This window comes from Silene latifolia, chromosome 5 (assembly GCF_048544455.1).
Source record: "Silene latifolia isolate original U9 population chromosome 5, ASM4854445v1, whole genome shotgun sequence".
Taxonomy (NCBI): Eukaryota; Viridiplantae; Streptophyta; class Magnoliopsida; order Caryophyllales; family Caryophyllaceae; genus Silene; species Silene latifolia.
This window is the reverse complement of record NC_133530.1, coordinates 38,179,637-38,199,302: the sequence shown is the minus strand read 5'-3', so window position 1 is coordinate 38,199,302 and position 19,666 is coordinate 38,179,637. Positions and strand designations below refer to the sequence as shown.

The 19,666-nt window shown below is 37.3% G+C and overlaps 1 protein-coding gene across 1 annotated transcript; it reads right to left on the bottom strand.

Annotated features, from left to right (window-relative positions):
* Positions 1-18,588: 18,588 nt before the first annotated feature.
* LOC141655237 (uncharacterized) lies at positions 18,589-19,413 on the bottom strand. Its single transcript, XM_074462325.1, has one exon. The coding sequence runs from the start codon at positions 19,411-19,413 to the stop codon at positions 18,589-18,591; it is 825 nt and encodes a 274-aa protein (XP_074318426.1).
* Between the last annotated feature and the right edge of the window lie 253 nt (positions 19,414-19,666).

Sequence of the window (19,666 nt, the reverse complement as noted above, 5' to 3'; positions counted from 1 at the left end):
AATTACTATGTACCCAGTTTATCTAAGAACATTATTTCTGTTTCCGTACTTGATAAAGACGGTTTTTCATTTTCAATAAAGGATAATAGCTGTATTTTCTCTTTTAATGAAATGGTTTATGGCAAAGCAATTTCCATGAATGGAATTTACATCTTAGATCAAACCACGGATATATTATACGTGAATAATAATAAATTAAAGGTTGGTGACAAAGATCAAACTTATCTATTGCATTGTCGAATGGGACACATAAATGAAAAACGTGTAAAGAAACTCGTCGAGAATGGGACTATTCCCGCATTCGATTTTTCTACATTTGGCACGTGTGAATCATGTCACATCGGCAAAATGACTCGAATTTCCTTCAAAGGTGTTGGAATGCGCGCTAGTGACCTATTAGCACTCATACATACTGATGTATGTGGACCTATGTCAATTACCGCTAGAGATGGTTATAGATATTTTATCACTTTCACGGACGATTTGAGTAGATACGGATATGTCTACTTAATGAAGCATAAAAGTGAGTCCTTTGAAAAATTTAAGGAATACCAGAATAAGGTTGAGAACCAACTGGGAAGAAAGGTTAAAGCACTCCGTTCAGATCGGGGTGGCGAATATCTTTCAAATGAGTTTGATCAACACCTTAAAGACTGTGGAATCGTTTTACAGTTGACTCCACCTGGAACACCTCAATTAAATGGTGTGTCCGAACGGAGAAATCGAACACTACTTAATATGGTTTGATCTATGATGAGTCACACGGTAGTACCTGATTCATTATGGGGCTTTGCTCTTTTGTCAGCTGCTCTTATACTTAACCGAAGTCCGTCTAAAGCCGTCGACAAGACTCCATATGAAATGTGGAAGGGAACGGTCCCTAACTTGGCCTTTATTCGGGTTTGGGGCTGTGAGGCTTATGTCAAGTGGAGACACGAGGAAAAGCTCGGCGCGCGATCGGTCAAGACATACTTTATTGGTTATCCAAAAGGAATGTTTGGTCATTACTTCTATTCGCCTACCGAACATCGATTTTTTGTTGCGGTTAGTGCGAAGTTCTTAGAGAAAGAATTTCTCGAGAATAAGTCAAGTAATAGAACCTTCGAGCTGTCGGAGATTCAAGAACCAACAACCGAGGAACAGATGGAGGAAGTTGTTCCTTCAACTGATGATACGGTTAATATTCCTCAGGAACCTAGGAGGTCGGGTAGAGTCTCTAATCCTCCAGACAGATACATTGGTATGGTCGAGGAGAATGACGTTTTGCTCCTAGAGAGTAATGAACCCGCTACCTATAAAGGTGTTATGGCCTGTTCTGACTCAAAGCTATGCCTCAAAGCCATGCAATCCGAGATGGATTCCATGTATGAGAATGACGTATGGGATCTCGTTGATTTACCTAATAAGGTAAAACCTCTACAGTGCAAATGGTTTTACAAAATAAAGCATTCTGTAGACGGGCAACCAGATACCTATAAGGCACGACTAGTGGCAAAAGGTTTCACTCAAGTGCACGGATTGCATTATGATGAAATTTTTGCACCCGTAGTTATGCTACGTTCCATTCGGATAAGTTTAGCGATTGCCGCTTTTCATGACTATGAAATTTGGCAAATGGATGTGAAAACCGCCTTCTTAAATGGTTATTTGGAGGAAGAGTTGTAACAGATTATTTCCCACAGGTCGAAACGATTATTCCAACTCCGAGAAGCTTGCTTTAGTCCATAAATGGAACGCTTAATCTTGCACACTTTCTTAGGATTGTACCATGTACAACTCTTCGGGTTGCACCATGTACAACTCTTCGGGTTGCACCATGTACAACTCTTCCTCCAAATAACCGTTTAAGAAGGCGGTTTTCACATCCATTTGCCAAATTTCATAATCATGAAAAGCGACAATCGCTAAGATTATCCGAATGGAACGTAGCATGACTACAGGTGCAAAAATCTCATCATAATGCAATCCGTGCACTTGAGTGAAACCTTTTGCCACTAGTCGTGCCTTATAGGTATCTGGTTGCGCGTTTACAGAACGCTTTATTTTGTAAAACCATTTGCACTGTAGAGGTTTTACCTTATTAGGTAAATCAACGAGATCCCATACGTCATTCTCATACATGGAATCCATCTCGGATTGCATGGCTTTGAGGCATAGCTTTGAGTCAGAACAGGCCATAACACCTTTATAGGTAGCAGGTTCATTACTCTCTAGGAGCAAAACGTCATTCTCCTCGACCATACCAATGTATCTGTCCGTAGGATTAAAGACTCTACCCGACCTCCTAGGTTCCTCAGGAATATTAACCGTATCATCAGTTGGAGGAACTACTTCCTCCATCTGTTCCTCGGTTGTTGGTTCTGGAATCTCCGACAACTCGAAGTTTCTATTACCTGTCTTGTTCTCGAGAAATTCTTTCTCTAAGAACGTCGCACTAGACGCAACAAAAACTCGATGTTCGGTAGGCGAATAGAAGTAATGACCAAACGTTCCTTTTGGATAACCTATAAAGTATGTCTTGACCGATCGCGGGCCGAGCTTATCCTCGTGTCTCCACTTGACATAAGCCTCGCAGCCCTAAACCCGAATAAAGGACAAGTTAGGAACCGTTCCCTTCCACATTTCATATGGAGTCTTGTCGACAGCTTTAGTCGGACTTCGGTTAAGTATAAGAGCAGCTGACAAAAGAGCAAAACCCCATAATGAATCAGGCCCTACCGTGTGACTCATCATGGATCGAACCATATCAAGTAAGGTTCGATTTCTCCGTTCGGACACATCATTTAATTGAGGTGTTCCAGGTGGAGTTAACTGCAAAACGATTCCACAGTCTTTAAGGTGTTGATCAAACTCATTTGAAAGATATTCGCCACCCCGATCTGAACGGAGTGCTTTAACCTTTCTACCCAGTTGGTTTTCAACCCTGTTCTGGTATTCTTTGAATTTCTCAAAGGACTCACTTTTATGCTTCATTAAGTAGAAATATCCGTATCTACTCAAATCGTCCGTGAAAGTGATAAAATATCTATAGCCATCTATAGCGGTAATTGACATAGGTCCACAAACATCAGTATGTATGAGTCCTAATAGGTCACTAGCGCACATTCCAACACCTTTGAAGGAAATTCTGTTAGTTATTTAGACCATATTAATACTCATCTTATGATATTAAAATTACAAATTAATTTAATATGGTCTAAATCTACATGCATGCTTAAAGAAAATACAAGAAGATGGTATTAAACCATCTTAAGACAAAAGTTCCTTACATTGGTATAAGGCAAAAATATGGGCACTACAAAGGTCTCCTACCTTTGTAGTTCTTGAGCTATAAAATGTTAAGGAAGATCCTCCAAACTATAGTACCCAAAGTAGAGTACCTCCTTAGATTAACACCCAAGATTAACCCAAATAGCTACTAAAATTACTAACTAGATAATAGTAGTAGTAGTAACCTTGTATTATATAATTATTATTACTCTAATAATATTAGTAAATGTATTAATATTTTTGTGTGATTTGATGGTGTGATCAACTAATTGATCATGTGATTATAGAAGAAAAGATGAACAAGATGAACAATTTTTTTTCTTCTACTATGGTGCGGCCAAGAAGGAATTTTAGAGATTTTTTTTTCCTCAAAATTTCATACTTTGCATGTGTGATAAAGTGAGGTATTTATAGACCTCAAAATGTAAACAATTGAGGTACATATGTTAGTGGTAACATGCCCACCCACATGGCGTGTTTTATCTCATAAAATGACGGCACCAATTGATCTTTCGGGTCCATTTTGATTTCCGACATTTGTCCCACAAATGCTTATAAGTCTTATATTTATTTATCTGACATAATTAAATATTAATATGATTATTTAACACTTAAATAATACAAATTAATAACTAATGACCATTTAACAATTATGTAGTAATTGGATCATTTTATCAATATAAAATGTATCTTATGAACCCTTAGTAGCTAATTTTACAACCTCTTGTAAATATAAATAGCTAATTACCTTTACCTCAAAACTTATACACATATCAAATAAATTTAATTAATTATTAATTATTAAATTTCAATTAACATCTATTAATTAATTATCGAATAATTAAACAATAAATCCCCTCTTGACCCAAGTTCATAACTTGTCATCAAATAATACATTCACACGACTTATTAAAAGTCAATTAATACAAGGAATTAATTATATCGTATCTCATACAAATAATTAATTTATCCAATTTGGGCATCATCCTATAGGTGTGACCTAAAGGGATCGGTGATCACCGTCCGTCACACACGAATAATGTCAAACTCTAGTCGCCAATCATTACCGATTAACGATGACCAGCGGTGACAAATAAATAATATAAATCACGATATTCCTTTTACGAGATTTATTATGTAAACGCACTCATTGTGGAGGACACTACTCCAACAATCTCCCACTTGTCTGACACAAGTGTGCGTTACCAATTCTCTTGTCCAATAATATCTCCCACTCAATGCAAGATGTCTTTCAGGTCGTTCTTGCACGTGATCATATCATTAAGTGGTTTCCTCGATCAGGAGAATGACTGTCTGACCGGATAATCTACTATAGATCTCATCCGATCGTGGCCACGCATTCACAGTCATCTCTCCTCGAGTGGCCTTGAGATAAAATATGACTTAAAAGGACAATCCCGTTGACCTATTTTCTCCATTCGATACAGATCACAATGACCCAGTAAATGCTCATCGGCCTCCTTTTACGGTGCGACCTAGAACAAAAACCAAAGCCACCGGAAAACCGTACCAACTCAGACAAATAGTCACCAGTCTAAAGAATTGACTCGAAGAAATAAATAGAAATCCTCGCCACGACCTAGCAACAAAAAGGACTCTATAAATGGTCACCGTCCGACAAATTGTCTCACAATGTGCCTATGTAATCGACCAGTCATCACTATGACCATATGACAGTCGAACCTGTCATCTATCGCCTTACAATCTAGTCACTCTGAGACGTCACCTCATTAAGTAACTAGGGACAAAATACAATGTTAATCCAGTTCACTTAATAGGGTTCGACATTGTCTTTACAACCTATTTGGAGAAAACAAAGTATATAAATTCAGACATAAAACTGAATATAACGATAAATGCAACTTATCATATATGAAATAATAAATACAATATTTTGATTATTACATATCATATAATTTACAACAGTTCTGGCATTCGTCTCAACCCCATCGAAACTACATGACTATCATGTTTAGCTTGAGACAATGGCTTGGTTAAAGGATCAGCGATGTTGTCAGCTGTCCCAACCTTACAAACTGTAATTTCTTTCCTTTCGATTAAATCTCGAATTACATGAAATTTCCTAAGTACATGTATAGATTTGTTACTAGACTTGGGCTCTTTTGCTTGAAAAATAGCCCCACTGTTATCACAATACAAAGTGATAGGATCCTCGGCGGTCGGAACTACTTTCGGTCCCTCTAAAATTTCCTAATCCAAACGACTTCCTTTGCGCCTTCGAGGTCGCAATGTACTCAACTTCCATTGTAGAATCGTGATCACGAGAATCTTTGAAACTTCTCTAGCAAACCTGCCCCTCCGTTCAACAAAAAGACAAAACCAGCTGGGGTTTCAAATCATCCCTATCGGTTTGAAAGCGGCATCCGTATAACCTCTTATACGTAATTCAGATTCTCCTCCAAACACTAAGAATGAATCTTTAGTCCTTCTCAAGTACTTTAGAATATTCTTGACGGCTATCCAGTGACTCTCACCTGGTTTCTGAAAATGACTCGTCATACTCAAAGCATACGAGACGTCAGGACGAGAACACATCATAGCATACATGATCGATCCAACAACGAAAGCATAGGGAATCGATTTCATGCGTTCAATATCCTTAGGCTCAATAGGACACTGTGACTTACTCAAAGTGATCCAACTGCCCATAGGTAGAAAACCTCTCTTGGAGTTTTTCATATTGAATCGGTCAAGAATCTTATCGATATAGGCTTCTTGACTCAATGCAAATATCCTTTTGGGTCTATCCCTATAGATCCGGATAACCAAGATGCGCTGAGCTTCTCCAAAATCTTTCATTTGGAAGTGATTTTCCAACCACTTCTTAACAGAAGCAAGCATATCAACATCATTCCCAATGAGTAATATGTAATCCACATAAAGAAGTAAGAAAACAACTTTACTCCCACTAAACTTCATGTATAAACATGGTTCCTCAACACTTCGAGAAAAACCATTCTGTTTAATAACATGATCAAAACGATGATTCCAACTCCTTGACGCTTGCTTAAGACCATAAATGGATCTCTTAAGTTTGCATAATTTGTTAGGATTTTTAGGATCCGCAAAACCCTCAGGTTGTGTCATGAATACTTCCTCTTCCAGAAACCCGTTCAGGAAAGCGGTTTTGACATCCATTTACCATATCTCATAATCATGAAATGCAGCAATCGCTAACATTATCCCAACAGATCTAAGCATAGCAACTGGTGCAAAAGTTTCATCATAGTGTAAACCATGAACCTAAGTGAAACCTTTTGCAACCAATCTAGCTTTGTAGACATCTTTATGTCCATCCATGCCGATTTTAATCTTGAATATCCACTTACACTGAAGAGGTCGAACATCTTTAGGTAAGTCAACCAGGTCCCATACCTGATTATCGTACATGGAATCCATTTCGGATTGCATGGCCTCGAGCCATAGCTTAGAGTCAGAACTCATAATAGCTGCTTTAAAGGTCTTGGGTTCATCACTTTCTAAAAGTAAAACCTCATAGTCACCATCTTCCTCGATAATACCAAGGTATCTATCAGGCTGGAGACTAACCCTTTCTGACCTCCTAGGTTCAGAAGGAACAATAACTGATTCAGACGTAGAAGGAACATCTTCCTGTATCGTCAAATAAGTTTATGGCTCTTGAACTTCGTCAAGTTCAAATTTTCTCCCACTCTGTCTTCTAGAAATAAACTCTTTTTCTAGAAAGACAGCTTCACGAGCCACAAACACTTTGTTCTCGTTACTATTGTAGAAGTAATATCCACAAGTTTCCATAGGGTAGCCTACAAAAATACACTTTTCAGAATGAGGTGCAAGCTTATCGTCAGACTTGCTCTTGACATAAGCATCACAACCCCATACTTGAAGGAAATGTAGATCTATATACATTCTAACATACTCATATATGTCTTAATTAATTTGTCATAAAATTAAATGTGGATTTTATGCATGCAAACAATAATAAAATAGAGGAGAAATCATGTCCTTACATTGGTGATTTCGGTTTTATGGGCACAAAAGAAATCTCCTTTTCTTTTGTTCTTGTGCAATCCTTAAATGGAAGAACCAAGATCCAAGTATAGGATCTCTCCTTAGGATTAATACCCAAAGCTTACCCTTAATATAATTAATATTACATGAACTAGTATAATATTAATTAGAAGAAAATTGAACCAAAATATTTATAAACACTTAAATATTTCGGTTTATAGAGAGAAGAAGAGGAGGATTTTTATTCTCTCTAGAAATTGTATTTTTGGATGAGTGTTAGAATGAATAATACTACACAACACTTTGTATATTATTAGGTAAAAATTGAGAAAACCATGATGATTTTCTCTCTTCAAAAACCGGGTGGAAGGGGCTTTTTGGGTGAGCCAATGCATGCAAGTGTTGTTCTTTACAATACACAATAGGCTTGCATGGCTAAATAATAGGTAATCATTGTGTTGCCATTAACTTAATCAAACACAATTTTGCCTATTTCTTCCCCTAATTTTCGGCACACATGGATAACAAGTAATCCATTTTATTTTTTGTCAATTGTCAATATGTCACATGTCACATAAATTTGTTATGTATTTTTAACATATTAAAAATCAACGTATTATCAAAAATACGTCACATACAAAAATCGACTTAGTAATATCATAATTACTTGTACCAAAAATTTTACCAATTTATAAATCACAACAGATTGTATTTATAATAATTCATTCAAATTTAATTGTTACATTAAACAATTATTTCATCCGAGTAATGATACGATTCAATTACTCAGACCGTATCTCATATAATCACATTTTAATTTGATACGTAAATTTTACTTCCAAAATCTTCCGTCAATTTTCAAATAATTTAATTAACTCGTAACGTTATACGATTAATTAAATAATCAATTAAGAGTGTTGCCCTATAGGTATGACCTAGGGGGTCAACTGATCACCACCAAATCCACGACGAGTAATGTCAAACTCTAGTCACCAATCATTACCGATATATGTTGACCAGTTGACAGTAACAATATTACTTCCCAATTGTATTCTTTATAATGAGATTTAAACATGTGATCATCATGATCAACAGGCGTGATCGCATTATTTTCGGAGGACACATATTCCAACAATCTCCCACTTGTCCTCGACAAGTGTGCGTCACCAATTCTCTTGTCCTATTACTATCTCCCACTCAATGCAAGGTGTCTTTCAGGTCGTACTTGCAAGTGATCATATCGAGAGTGGTTTCCTCGATCGGAGAATAAGCGATTGACCAGGACTTATCTATCATAGATACTTTCGAGCGTGGCCACGCATTTGCGATTCATTACTCCTCGAGTGGCCCCGAGATATTGTTATAACCCTGACTAGGGGTGGACAATTCCTATCGCACTCATTCCTTCGACTAGCCACAGCCATCATAACCCAAAATATGCCCATTTGACCCCATTTACGAAGGTCGTAGTAACACAAATTAAAGTTAATCAAATCTGTGCCATCTTAGGCGAATAGTCTTGATCAAAAGAATCGACTCATTTGAATACTATAGTAGCTCTCGCCACGACCATGCTATATAAATTTGCCAGAACTCTATAAGCGGTCATTAGGCCCGACAAAATGTTCCTTGATGCCTATGTGATCGACTAGTCATCTCTCATGACTCTATGGCACTTGAACTTGCCATCAATCGCATCACACTCTAGTCACTTCGAGACGTCACCTCATATAAGTAACTATGGGCAAATACAATGTTAATCCATGTTCACTTTAACGGGGTTCAATTGTCTCTACAACCCGTTTGGATATAACAATGTGCAAGGTGAGTTAATAATAACTCAAACGACAAATGTCGACATCACACTCAGGTAGTCAATATCAAATTACAACCTTGTGATGTATATCGTAAGTGTAAACACTTATTGATTGCAATAGAAGTTTAACATCCCATGTGTCCATGTGTTCAAACTTCTTACACTTGCAATTTCCTTTGCATTCATGTTCTCTCTCATAGCATGAATCTTACCAAGTACACATCAAGGTTCCCGACCTTGGTTTCGGTTCTTTAACTTGAAAGAACTTTCTTATCGACTATCACATAACGAACGAATTTGTGATGAATGATATAACTTGTACTGATCAAGTATTCCATCCACACACAATGCACTAGGTATATGTTTTGTAGAATCTTGTAACAATTGACAAGATTATTAGCTTAGCACTTCTCACAAGTCCTAGCTTAACTAGGAAAGATTATTTTTGAATAACCTCTTATTCAACCAAGCATCTTTCCAAAACTTCTCATTTCTCTTTCTGGGCTTGAAAGAATTGGGATTCTCATAAATCCTCATATGTGCTCGGATTTTCTTTAATATGTGCAACCTCTTGACACACAATGGAACATTCCGTCAAACACTGAAATCGCTCATCGGATTCTTCTTGAGAATTCATGACGTTTCTATTATGGCTTACCATCCATCATCATGGTCTTATGCATATGATTCATAATTGGACATGTACATGATAATTCTAATGGCGGAAACATTAGTTACTAATAATCATGAGATCAACCGTTCATAGGTTCAATGAACGACCATGACTGCTAATGGTAATTCCTTTTTCATCTACATGAATAACCCTTTTTGAATGTTGAAACGATGTGTATCTCTTAACACTAATCCAACATCCCTTGATGTAATTGGATTCATCATAGTCCATTTTCATCCAGAATTGAAAACTCAAAAGCTTCTTTATGAAAGAAGGTATTAGCTCGTCATTCTTTAATGAGTGATGAGTTGTAAACATTCAAAGGATGATAGCTCCCACTAAATTCCATGTCTTCACATGAGAATTTCCTAACTCCCACTCAATTCTACACATTTCGAAATTGACTTCTCAATCGAAATTTATCAAGAATTGAAATATAAATTGCATTGCCAAGTTATTAGGATAAAACCATATATGTTCCCATCATATCCTTTCAAAATATCTATTTTGAAGTGGTCTCATCTTAACCTTACGGAAAGAGATTTTAAATCTCCAACACACTCATGTCATAATGATGTGTAGTAATGTCATTATTCAAATATAAACAATATCTAGAATACATCCTTCGCAAATACCCTTTTGGAAGGAGGTTTAACCATTTCATAGTGAGGTTAAGCAATGACATTTGCGTGGTTAAAACTTTGGCCATTGAAGATATCGGTATATCAATCTTTGCAACTCGATCACAACTAGTATGTTACTATGATTCATTTAGGCTCTTAAGTAAATCTCAAGGTTGAAACTATTGGTCAAAAATTTCATAAACTTAGTCAAAAACTTATTAAGACTTTTCATTAGTCATTTTTCTTCCAAAACTTTCTTTTGGTCTCCTCGTGTAGTTATCTAGAGAATATACTCTTATGATTACTTCACTTGGTCTCTTTAGTCATATAGAACTAATTTGAGACCATAGATCTCATCTATTCGGTATACTATGTAAATAGATATACCTTCCTTCAAATCATTCTCTCTTGCGTAGATCTTCATTTACACAAGTACACAATTTTATCTTGCCTTGTGTGTTGTGTCCTCATTTTTCTCCCACTCTATCTTTAGAATAAATACACTATAGATTCAAAGATAGCATATGAGACACAAATTAATGATGTTGAAGTATAAGGAGAACTATCTCATAGATAGACTAATAGTTATTGATTTCATATGTGTACTTGGTGATTGACATTCCTTTAAGAGAGTTCATAGACTCAAAATCGTTTTATAAATGATCATACACAAGCCTTAAGCATGTGGACATATAATGAAACCCGTCATTATATTTGTCTATTAGATCACTTTAAGCGAAAGATCTTATGTTTCTAAGAGCAAGCATTTAAAGATGATTTTTAGAACATAAAAGGATAAATGATAAAACGGGTGACTTGGGTTGCAAACCAAGTCACCATCATCCAAAATACAAACCATTATCCAAAATACCTTTCCATGTCGAACACGGAAACTTAAAGTTCTAAAAACCAAAACATAACTTAAAATAAGACAATGAAAAGCAAAGCTCCATAAAAGCTATCCATAGCTTCTTGATGGTTTCTTATGCTTGCTTTTCCTTTCCCTTGTCTTTGCTTGGTGGAGGCCCTATTTACAATAAAAAGGGAGATACATTATCACAACTTTGCATCATAATACCATAGTTGAATTAGAAACATAAAAGAAGGATAGTCATTTACCTACTGGAGTGATCTTTCCAGCTTTGATATCACCAAGGTATTTGGAACAATTTCTTTTCCAATGTCCCATGCCATTACAATAATGGCATTTATCAAGAGGACCCTTCTTGACTTTTGAGGTGCTAGCTTCATTAGGCTTAGCTTTGGTGAATGTGGGAGCTAGCTTCTTGCCCTTTCTCCCATTCTTCTTGAACTTCCCCTTACTCTTAGTGCTTATGTTAAGCACATCCTTGGGAGGGTTCACATTTAACCCCATGTCTCTCTCGGCTTGCACAAGTAAATTGTGCAACTCCTCAAGAGACACATCCTTGTCTTGCATGTTGAAATTCACCCGGAATTGCACATATGCCTTGACTTTGGACAAGGAGTGTAGAATCCTATCAACGATGAGTTCTTTGGGGATTTCAACCTTTTGAATTTTCAAGGTCTCGACAAGCTCCAATAGTTTGAGCACATGAGGGCTAACCTTTTGGCCCTCTTTGAAGTCGAGATCAAAGAATGCCGCGGCCGCCTCATATTGGACGATCCGCGGAGTTTGTGAAAACATGGTCACAAGTTTGGAGTAAATCTCATTAGCATTGCCCATTTTAAAGGCTCTCCTTTGGAGGTCTGCCTCCATCGCAAATATCAAGACATTTTTCATTGCGGCAGACTCCTTTTGGTAAGCCTCATATGCTTCCCTAGTGGCCGCGGTGGACCTAGTGGAGGGTTCGGGTGGAGAGGCCTCGGTAAGGTAACGAAGCTTGTCGTCACCTTCGGCGGCTAATTTGAGTTGGGCATCCCAATCGGAGAAATTTGACCCATTCTTTTCAAGTTTACATCGATCCATAAAGGATCGGAGCCATGACGAACTAGCGAGAGGTGTGGCGTTAGGAGTTGGAGTTGGTGTTGCCATTTGTTATGAAAAAGAAGTGGTCTACAAAACAAAATATAAGGAGTAAAACAAATGTCGTTTTAATAATACTCGTAAAAAAAAAAAATATGATTTAAACAAGTTTTATGCATTTTTCTAGTGACCTCTACCCAACTAGATAAATGATTCCAAGACCCAAATTCATATCGACTTAGGCACGGTAGGGCCGATTCATCCTTTATCAATATAACTCGGTGGATTAACGTTTAATCTTTTCTACTTTTAGAACTCTTGGTCGATAATATTACATTTAACAATTATCTTTAGCCCAAAACACATTCGACAAGGGCACGGTAGGGCCGATACATCCCTTATCAAAAACTTTTGTTGAGTCCAATCCAAATTTCGAATAAATGTGTCCATGATCCAAATCCATATCAACTTGGGCACGGTAGGGCCGATTCATCCCTTATCAATACGAATTCGGTGGATTAACATTCATCACCCACTTCCCCTACGTAACAAGGTTTGTACCCCGGTAGGGCCGAGTGCACTCCCTCGCGAAATAGGTTTTCATGGTTTCTACTATTTGGTAAGGCTATGTCTCAATTGATTGTTTTAGCGAGAGGTCATGTCAATTTATTATCTATCACGTTTTAAGTGAACTAAAGCGGTGAACTACGATAATTTTAATTGACACGGTCGATAAACTCGATAAAATGACAATGCATGTTTAGTTATGCCGATTTAGCGATGCATGCGACATAAAATAAAATGCAAGCATAAAAATAAATAAATCCTAGTATGGCCTTTCCTAAAATAGAAAAACTATTTAACTATTACAAATTCGGAAACCAACTCCATTGGTCCCTTGAACTTCGGTTGTGGCACGCATCTCGAGGTAACACCGTCTTTATGTATCGCTATTCTTGAAGAAATCCGTCTTTGGGAACTCCGGAATGAATAAAATTACATAATAAATTGCATAATTTCCTATTATACATTTGTAACTAAAATAAAATAAATCTATTAAATTACATAACGGTGATACGAGATCACAATAAAAATTACAACCGAATCGATATTCCCATACATTTCGGGAAATACCAATTAAAATCTAAGGCCATACTAAGTAAAATTACATAATTAAAAATTACATAAATTAAAATTATGACAATCATAAAGGAAAAATGCAGCATTATAATATGTATGAACATGCTCAATTTTATGCTAAATCGCCTTTAATTAGCCAATATCGTATATTACTCGGTTTTTACGGATTTGCGTGATTTCAACATTTTTATAATCACAAAAATACATAAATTCATATTTATGTATAAGTTAATTACCCTAACCTCTTAGGACTCAAAATATAGTCTTCACTAATAATTTGACCATAATTAACTCATATTTACAAAATTGTTCATAAATGGACCAAAAATTACAAAAATAAGCTATTAACCTTCAAATAAATCACAAAATTTCAAATAAATTCAAAATTTGAAATTTAAACTCATGAACATTCTGGAAAATTACCATGACACTCATAATGTTCAAAATCTTAGGTTAAAAATTTCGAAAATTTTCCGGAAAAACAATGTTGCGGTTTATCGGTTTTAACAAAAATAATCATAAAAACATGGAAAAATTATATTCATTAACTTTTCAATTTTATATCTGAAAAATATAATAAAATGCAACATTAGACGTTTTTCCTAAGTCATAGATTATGTTTTATTAATTTTTCACTAATAATGTCACTATTTATGCTATTTTTCTTCAAAAATCCATAAATCATGCAAAAAGATTTATTTATAGCCAATTATTTTACACACATCTTGTAAAATTGCATATGACAACATATTAATTTTCTATGACCATATTCGAAACTTAACTCATATTAACCTATTTTTCACCTAAATCCGAATTTAATAATGAAAAATCCATTTTTCGAGCATAACAAGTCCAAAAATTATGAAAATTTACAGGTTATCTCAAAATAATATATATGACAACATATCCAAAAATCAATGGAAAATTCGAAGTATAGCTAATTTTAGACCAAAAATGACATTTTTACTCATAAAATCACATTTAAATGCCATTATTGTAAATTATGAACAATAAAAATCCGTAAAATTAACCAAAATATCCTAAAACATTTTAGGACCAGAAATATTAACATGCATGGATTAATTTCGTGATATATCATAATAACACAAATTTTACAAGTTTTATTTGTTATTCTTATAACTCGGAAAAACTTTTAACCGATTTGCATGCAAACAACCGTGGCTCTTGATACCAATTGAAGGAAATGTAGATCTATATACATTCTAACATACTCATATATGTCTTAATTAATTTGTCATAAAATTAAATGTGGATTTTATGCATGCAAACAATAATAAAATAGAGGAGAAATCATGTCCTTACATTGGTGATTTCGGTTTTATGGGCACAAAAGAAATCTCCTTTTCTTTTGTTCTTGTGCAATCCTTAAATGGAAGAACCAAGATCCAAGTATAGGATCTATCCTTAGGATTAATACCTAAAGCTTACCCTTAATATAATTAATATTACATGAACTAGTATAATATTAATTAGAAGAAAATTGAACCAAAATATTTATAAACACTTAAATATTTCGGTTTATAGAGAGAAGAAGAGGAGGATTTTTATTCTCTCTAGAAATTGTATTTTTGGATGAGTGTTAGAATGAATAATACTACACAACACTTTGTATATTATTAGGTAAAAATTGAGAAAACCATGATGATTTTCTCTCTTCAAAAACCGGGTGGAAGGGGCTTTTTGGGTGAGCCAATGCATGCAAGTGTTGTTCTTTACAATACACAATAGGCTTGCATGGCTAAATAATAGGTAATCATTGTGTTGCCATTAACTTTTTTTTTTTTTTGAACGTAAAACATGGGAATTATATTAGATCAATCTCCGCAAGAGAAAGAACAGCTTGCGGAAAGTCCGATACAAGAACAAGCTCATCACCATCAAACTCAGATAGCCTAGCCACATAATGAGCCACTGAATTACCCCCACGTTTAACATGACTACAACTAACAGACGGAGCTAACAACAACTGATTTCGTAAATCATCCACACAAAGTCCAAATGAGGTCCGTTCCCTGCTTTGTCTTTTAATTGCCATCACAACCTTAAGAGAGTCACTTTCCAATGAAAAACTCGACATGCCCAAACGATTCGCCACTTCAAGGCCAAATAAAGCTGCCCGAGCCTCAGCCACTTCCACCTCCCATCCCGCTTCCATTCGCTTACAGCCCAACCAGAGTACCCTTCCCTCCGCGTCTCTCGCAATAGCCCCCAGACCCACCACCCCATTTGCGGCCAAATGAGCATCCACATTGACTTTAACATGGCCTGGTTGAGGAGGAGACCAAGAACATTCACCCACCTCCGAATTCATCTGTGGATTATTATAAACACGGTCTGCAAACCCTTGGTACTCGGTCACCATTTTCACCATACCTGAACACACAATTTCTGCAGGAGGAGGTGATTCTTCGAAGAGTTTTTGGTTTCGTATGGTCCAAATCGCCCACATCATAGCAAGAAAACGACCCCTATCAAATTCATCAACCTGCTGCAATATCCAAACCATACGATCCTCACAAATACCATTCGGGGCAGCCATAACCAGATCGCCAAAACCGCTATCAGCCCACATCCTTCTCGCCCATTCACAACCAAAAATAGCGTGGTCACAGCATTCATCGAGGGGACAGAAATTACACGTTGGTGTAGGGGAGCAATGACGACTATATAGACTCTTTCTCACAGGAAGTATATTAGTGCAAATCCTCCAAATAAAATGAATGAGTTTAGGAGGCACCTTAAACTTCCAAATAGTATTCCAAATCGACGGATTGTTGCTGCTACCATTAACCATGCCCGTGCTACGCCTCCCTAACCAATACCCAGACTTCACGGTGTAACATCCGTCAGTCGAGGGCCACCAAAACAATTCATCGCCTGGTAGCCTACTACTTAACGGTATTTTTTGAATAAGCTTTACATCATCCTGCACCATTATCTCCCTTACAAATTCCATATTCCAGCAAGCATTATCCATGTTAATCAAATCAGACACACGCAAATTCGGGTCGGCTTCCAAATTTGGCATGGGAACCTTACTAGCGCCTTCACCAGGTAGCCAAGCATCATCCCATACTCGTATACTCGTCCCATTCCCCACTCTCCATTTCAACCCTTCCAAAAGAAGCGATTTAGCCCCCCATAAACTCCGCCACGTAAAACTAGGATCATAGCCTCTCCTCGCCTCCAATATGGTGTCATTTTTAAAATAGCGAGCCTTAAGAACACGTCCAGCGAGAGAATTCGGTACAAGCATTAAACGCCACACTTGCTTTGCTAAAAGAGCTTGATTAAAGACACTCAGATCCCGAAAACCCATTCCCCCATTTGCCTTCGGCTCACACAACCGCTCCCACCGCAACCAATGCAATTTTCGTTAAGTGTCAGTCGAGCCCCACCAAAACCTTGCTAAGACCCTATGAATATCATCAATGACGCCCTCCGGAATGGCAAAAAGGCTCATCATATATGTCGGAATAGCTTGTGCGACCGCTTTGATAAGGACCTCCTTCCCGGGTTTGGATAACAACTTTTCTTTCCACCCATTCACCTTCTTCCATACCCTCTCTTTAAGACATGTGAAGAGCATTTTCTTTGATCGTCCAATGATAGTAGGTAATCCGAGATATTTTTCGTGCTTATTTACCTCTCGGACACCCAACAATGATTTAATTGCTTCCCTCAAAGAATTCCCAACTTTCTTGCTGAAAACCATTTCCGATTTATCAAAATTAATTTTCTGTCCCGATGCTCTTTCATATTGGCTAATAATGTTAGCTATTTTTGAGCATTCCACAAGTTGTGCTTTGATAAAAAGAATACTGTCATCAGCAAAAAATAAATGAGAAATTCTAGGAGCTCCCCGACATACTCGGACACCATGTATTTCACCCCGATCAGCCGCCTTCCGAAGCATATGGGAAAAAGAATCGGCACAAAGGAGAAACAAATAAGGCGATATGGGATCACCTTGCCTTAATCCCCTACTCGGCCGTACCCCTCCCACCGGTCTACCATTAATTAAGAACGATTGAGACACCGTTGATAAACATCGTAAAATCCGGCCCCTCCATGCTCCTGAAAAACCCATCCGCTCCATCACCATGTCCAAGAAAGACCACTCTACCCGATCATACGCTTTACTCATATCCAGCTTGAGGGCCACATTACCATGTCTTCCTTCCCCACCCCTCTTCATTGTATGAAAAATTTCAAAAGCAACCAGAGCGTTATCGGTAATTAAACGGCCCGGGGTGAAAGCACTCTGATTCTCCGAAATGAAATTATTAAGGAAACCCTTTAGTCTATTAGCAAGGGTTTTTGAGATAATTTTGTAAAGGACAGTACAAAGACTAATGGGCCGAAATTCCGTTACCTTTCTCGGATCATTACACTTCGGAATGAGGACCACCAATGTCCTATTCAAAGACTCCATATCAATACAGCCAGCCCACCATTCTTTCACCATCTGACACACATCACCACCAACCACATCCCAATATCGTTGATAAAACAGAGCATGCATTCCATCCGGTCCCGGGGCTTTGTTAGGGTGCATAGCGAAAAGGGCAGCCTTCACCTCTTCATCACAAATAGGCGAATCCAAATACTCATTAATGTCGGGCGAAATCACCTGTGGAACACAATCCAGTACCTCCTCACACGGTTCAGGATTACTCGAAGTAAATAATTTGCCAAAATAATCACTCATAATGCTAGCAACTTTGTCCCCATCGGTGCCCAAAATCCAGCGTCATCTTCAATGCCTCGAATGGTATTTCTTTTTCGTCTTTGTTGAGCCTTATAGTGAAAATATTTTGTATTTTTATCTCCGTCCCGCAACTCGCATTTTCGAGCCCTAATATACCAATATGATTCTTCCCGAGACCGAAGACTTTCCAATTCCTCAACAATCTGGCGACATCGTGCAAGCATATCCCATGAGATGGAAGTCTTTTTTGCCACCTCGCTAATTCCTCCTCTTTAGAACGAATTTCCCTTTTCAAATTGCCAAATTTATTTCGAGCCCAATGACGGAGCTACTTCGAACTCCGTTCCACCTTCTCAGTCACGCTACACCTGCCAAACGAGGACCAAGCTTCCCTAACCACATCGTCGCGCAGGGGGTCGACAACCAGAAAGGTTCAAATTTAAACGCCTTTCCATACCCATGTCGCTCCACGTTGGCCTCCTGTTCTTGTATGAGGATAGCACAATGATCCGACGAATATAATGGGAAATGTCGAACCACTGCGTTTGGAAACATTTGGCTCCATTCCAAATTCGCCACAGCCCGATCCAATCGTTCTCGAACAAAAGTATTCACCCCCCGACCTCGCTGCCAGGTATAAATATTGCCAATAAAACCCAGGTCTTGAAGGTCGCAGTCGTCCAATGCCGATCTAAAAGCATCCATTTGTCGCTCTTCACGGATAGCACCCCCCTCTTTCTCCCTTGCACTTAGAATTTCATTAAAATCCCCAAAGAGGATCATAGGGTCATTATGATTAGTACACAGTGCTCGCAACATATCCCATGTCTTATACTTATTAGTCAACTCCGGCCACCCATAGACACCCACAGCTCTCCACAAAATACTTCCATCCTCACCAACGATTTTTATCGCAAAATGATGATTATTATACGACACCAATTGCGCGTTAATGTCTTTCCACCATATACCCAAACCACCAGATCTACCATTACTACTAATACAAATTCCAGAAGTAAAACCACATTTATTTTTTATTTTTTCTAGATTATTGGCACTTATCATTGTCTCCATAACGAAGACAATGTTTGGGCATTCCCTCCAACACCAATCGCGGAGGGTATTAACCGTCAAGGGATTGCCCAACCCCTGACAGTTCCAACTTAAGATTTTCATTGCCATTAACTTAATCAAACACAATTTTGCCTATTTCTTCCCCTAATTTTCGGCACACATGGATAACAAGTAATCCATTTTATTTTTTGTCAATTGTCAATATGTCACATGTCACATAAATTTGTTATGTATTTTTAACATATTAAAAATCAACGTATTATCAAAAATACGTCACATACAAAAATCGACTTAGTAATATCATAATTACTTGTACCAAAAATTTTACCAATTTATAAATCACAACAGATTGTATTTATAA

What these genes read in the sequence shown, in the direction of transcription:
- LOC141655237 (XM_074462325.1), bottom strand. Translation starts at nt 19,413, where the DNA reads ATGGCAATGAAAATCTTAAGTTGGAACTGTCAGGGGTTGGGCAATCCC.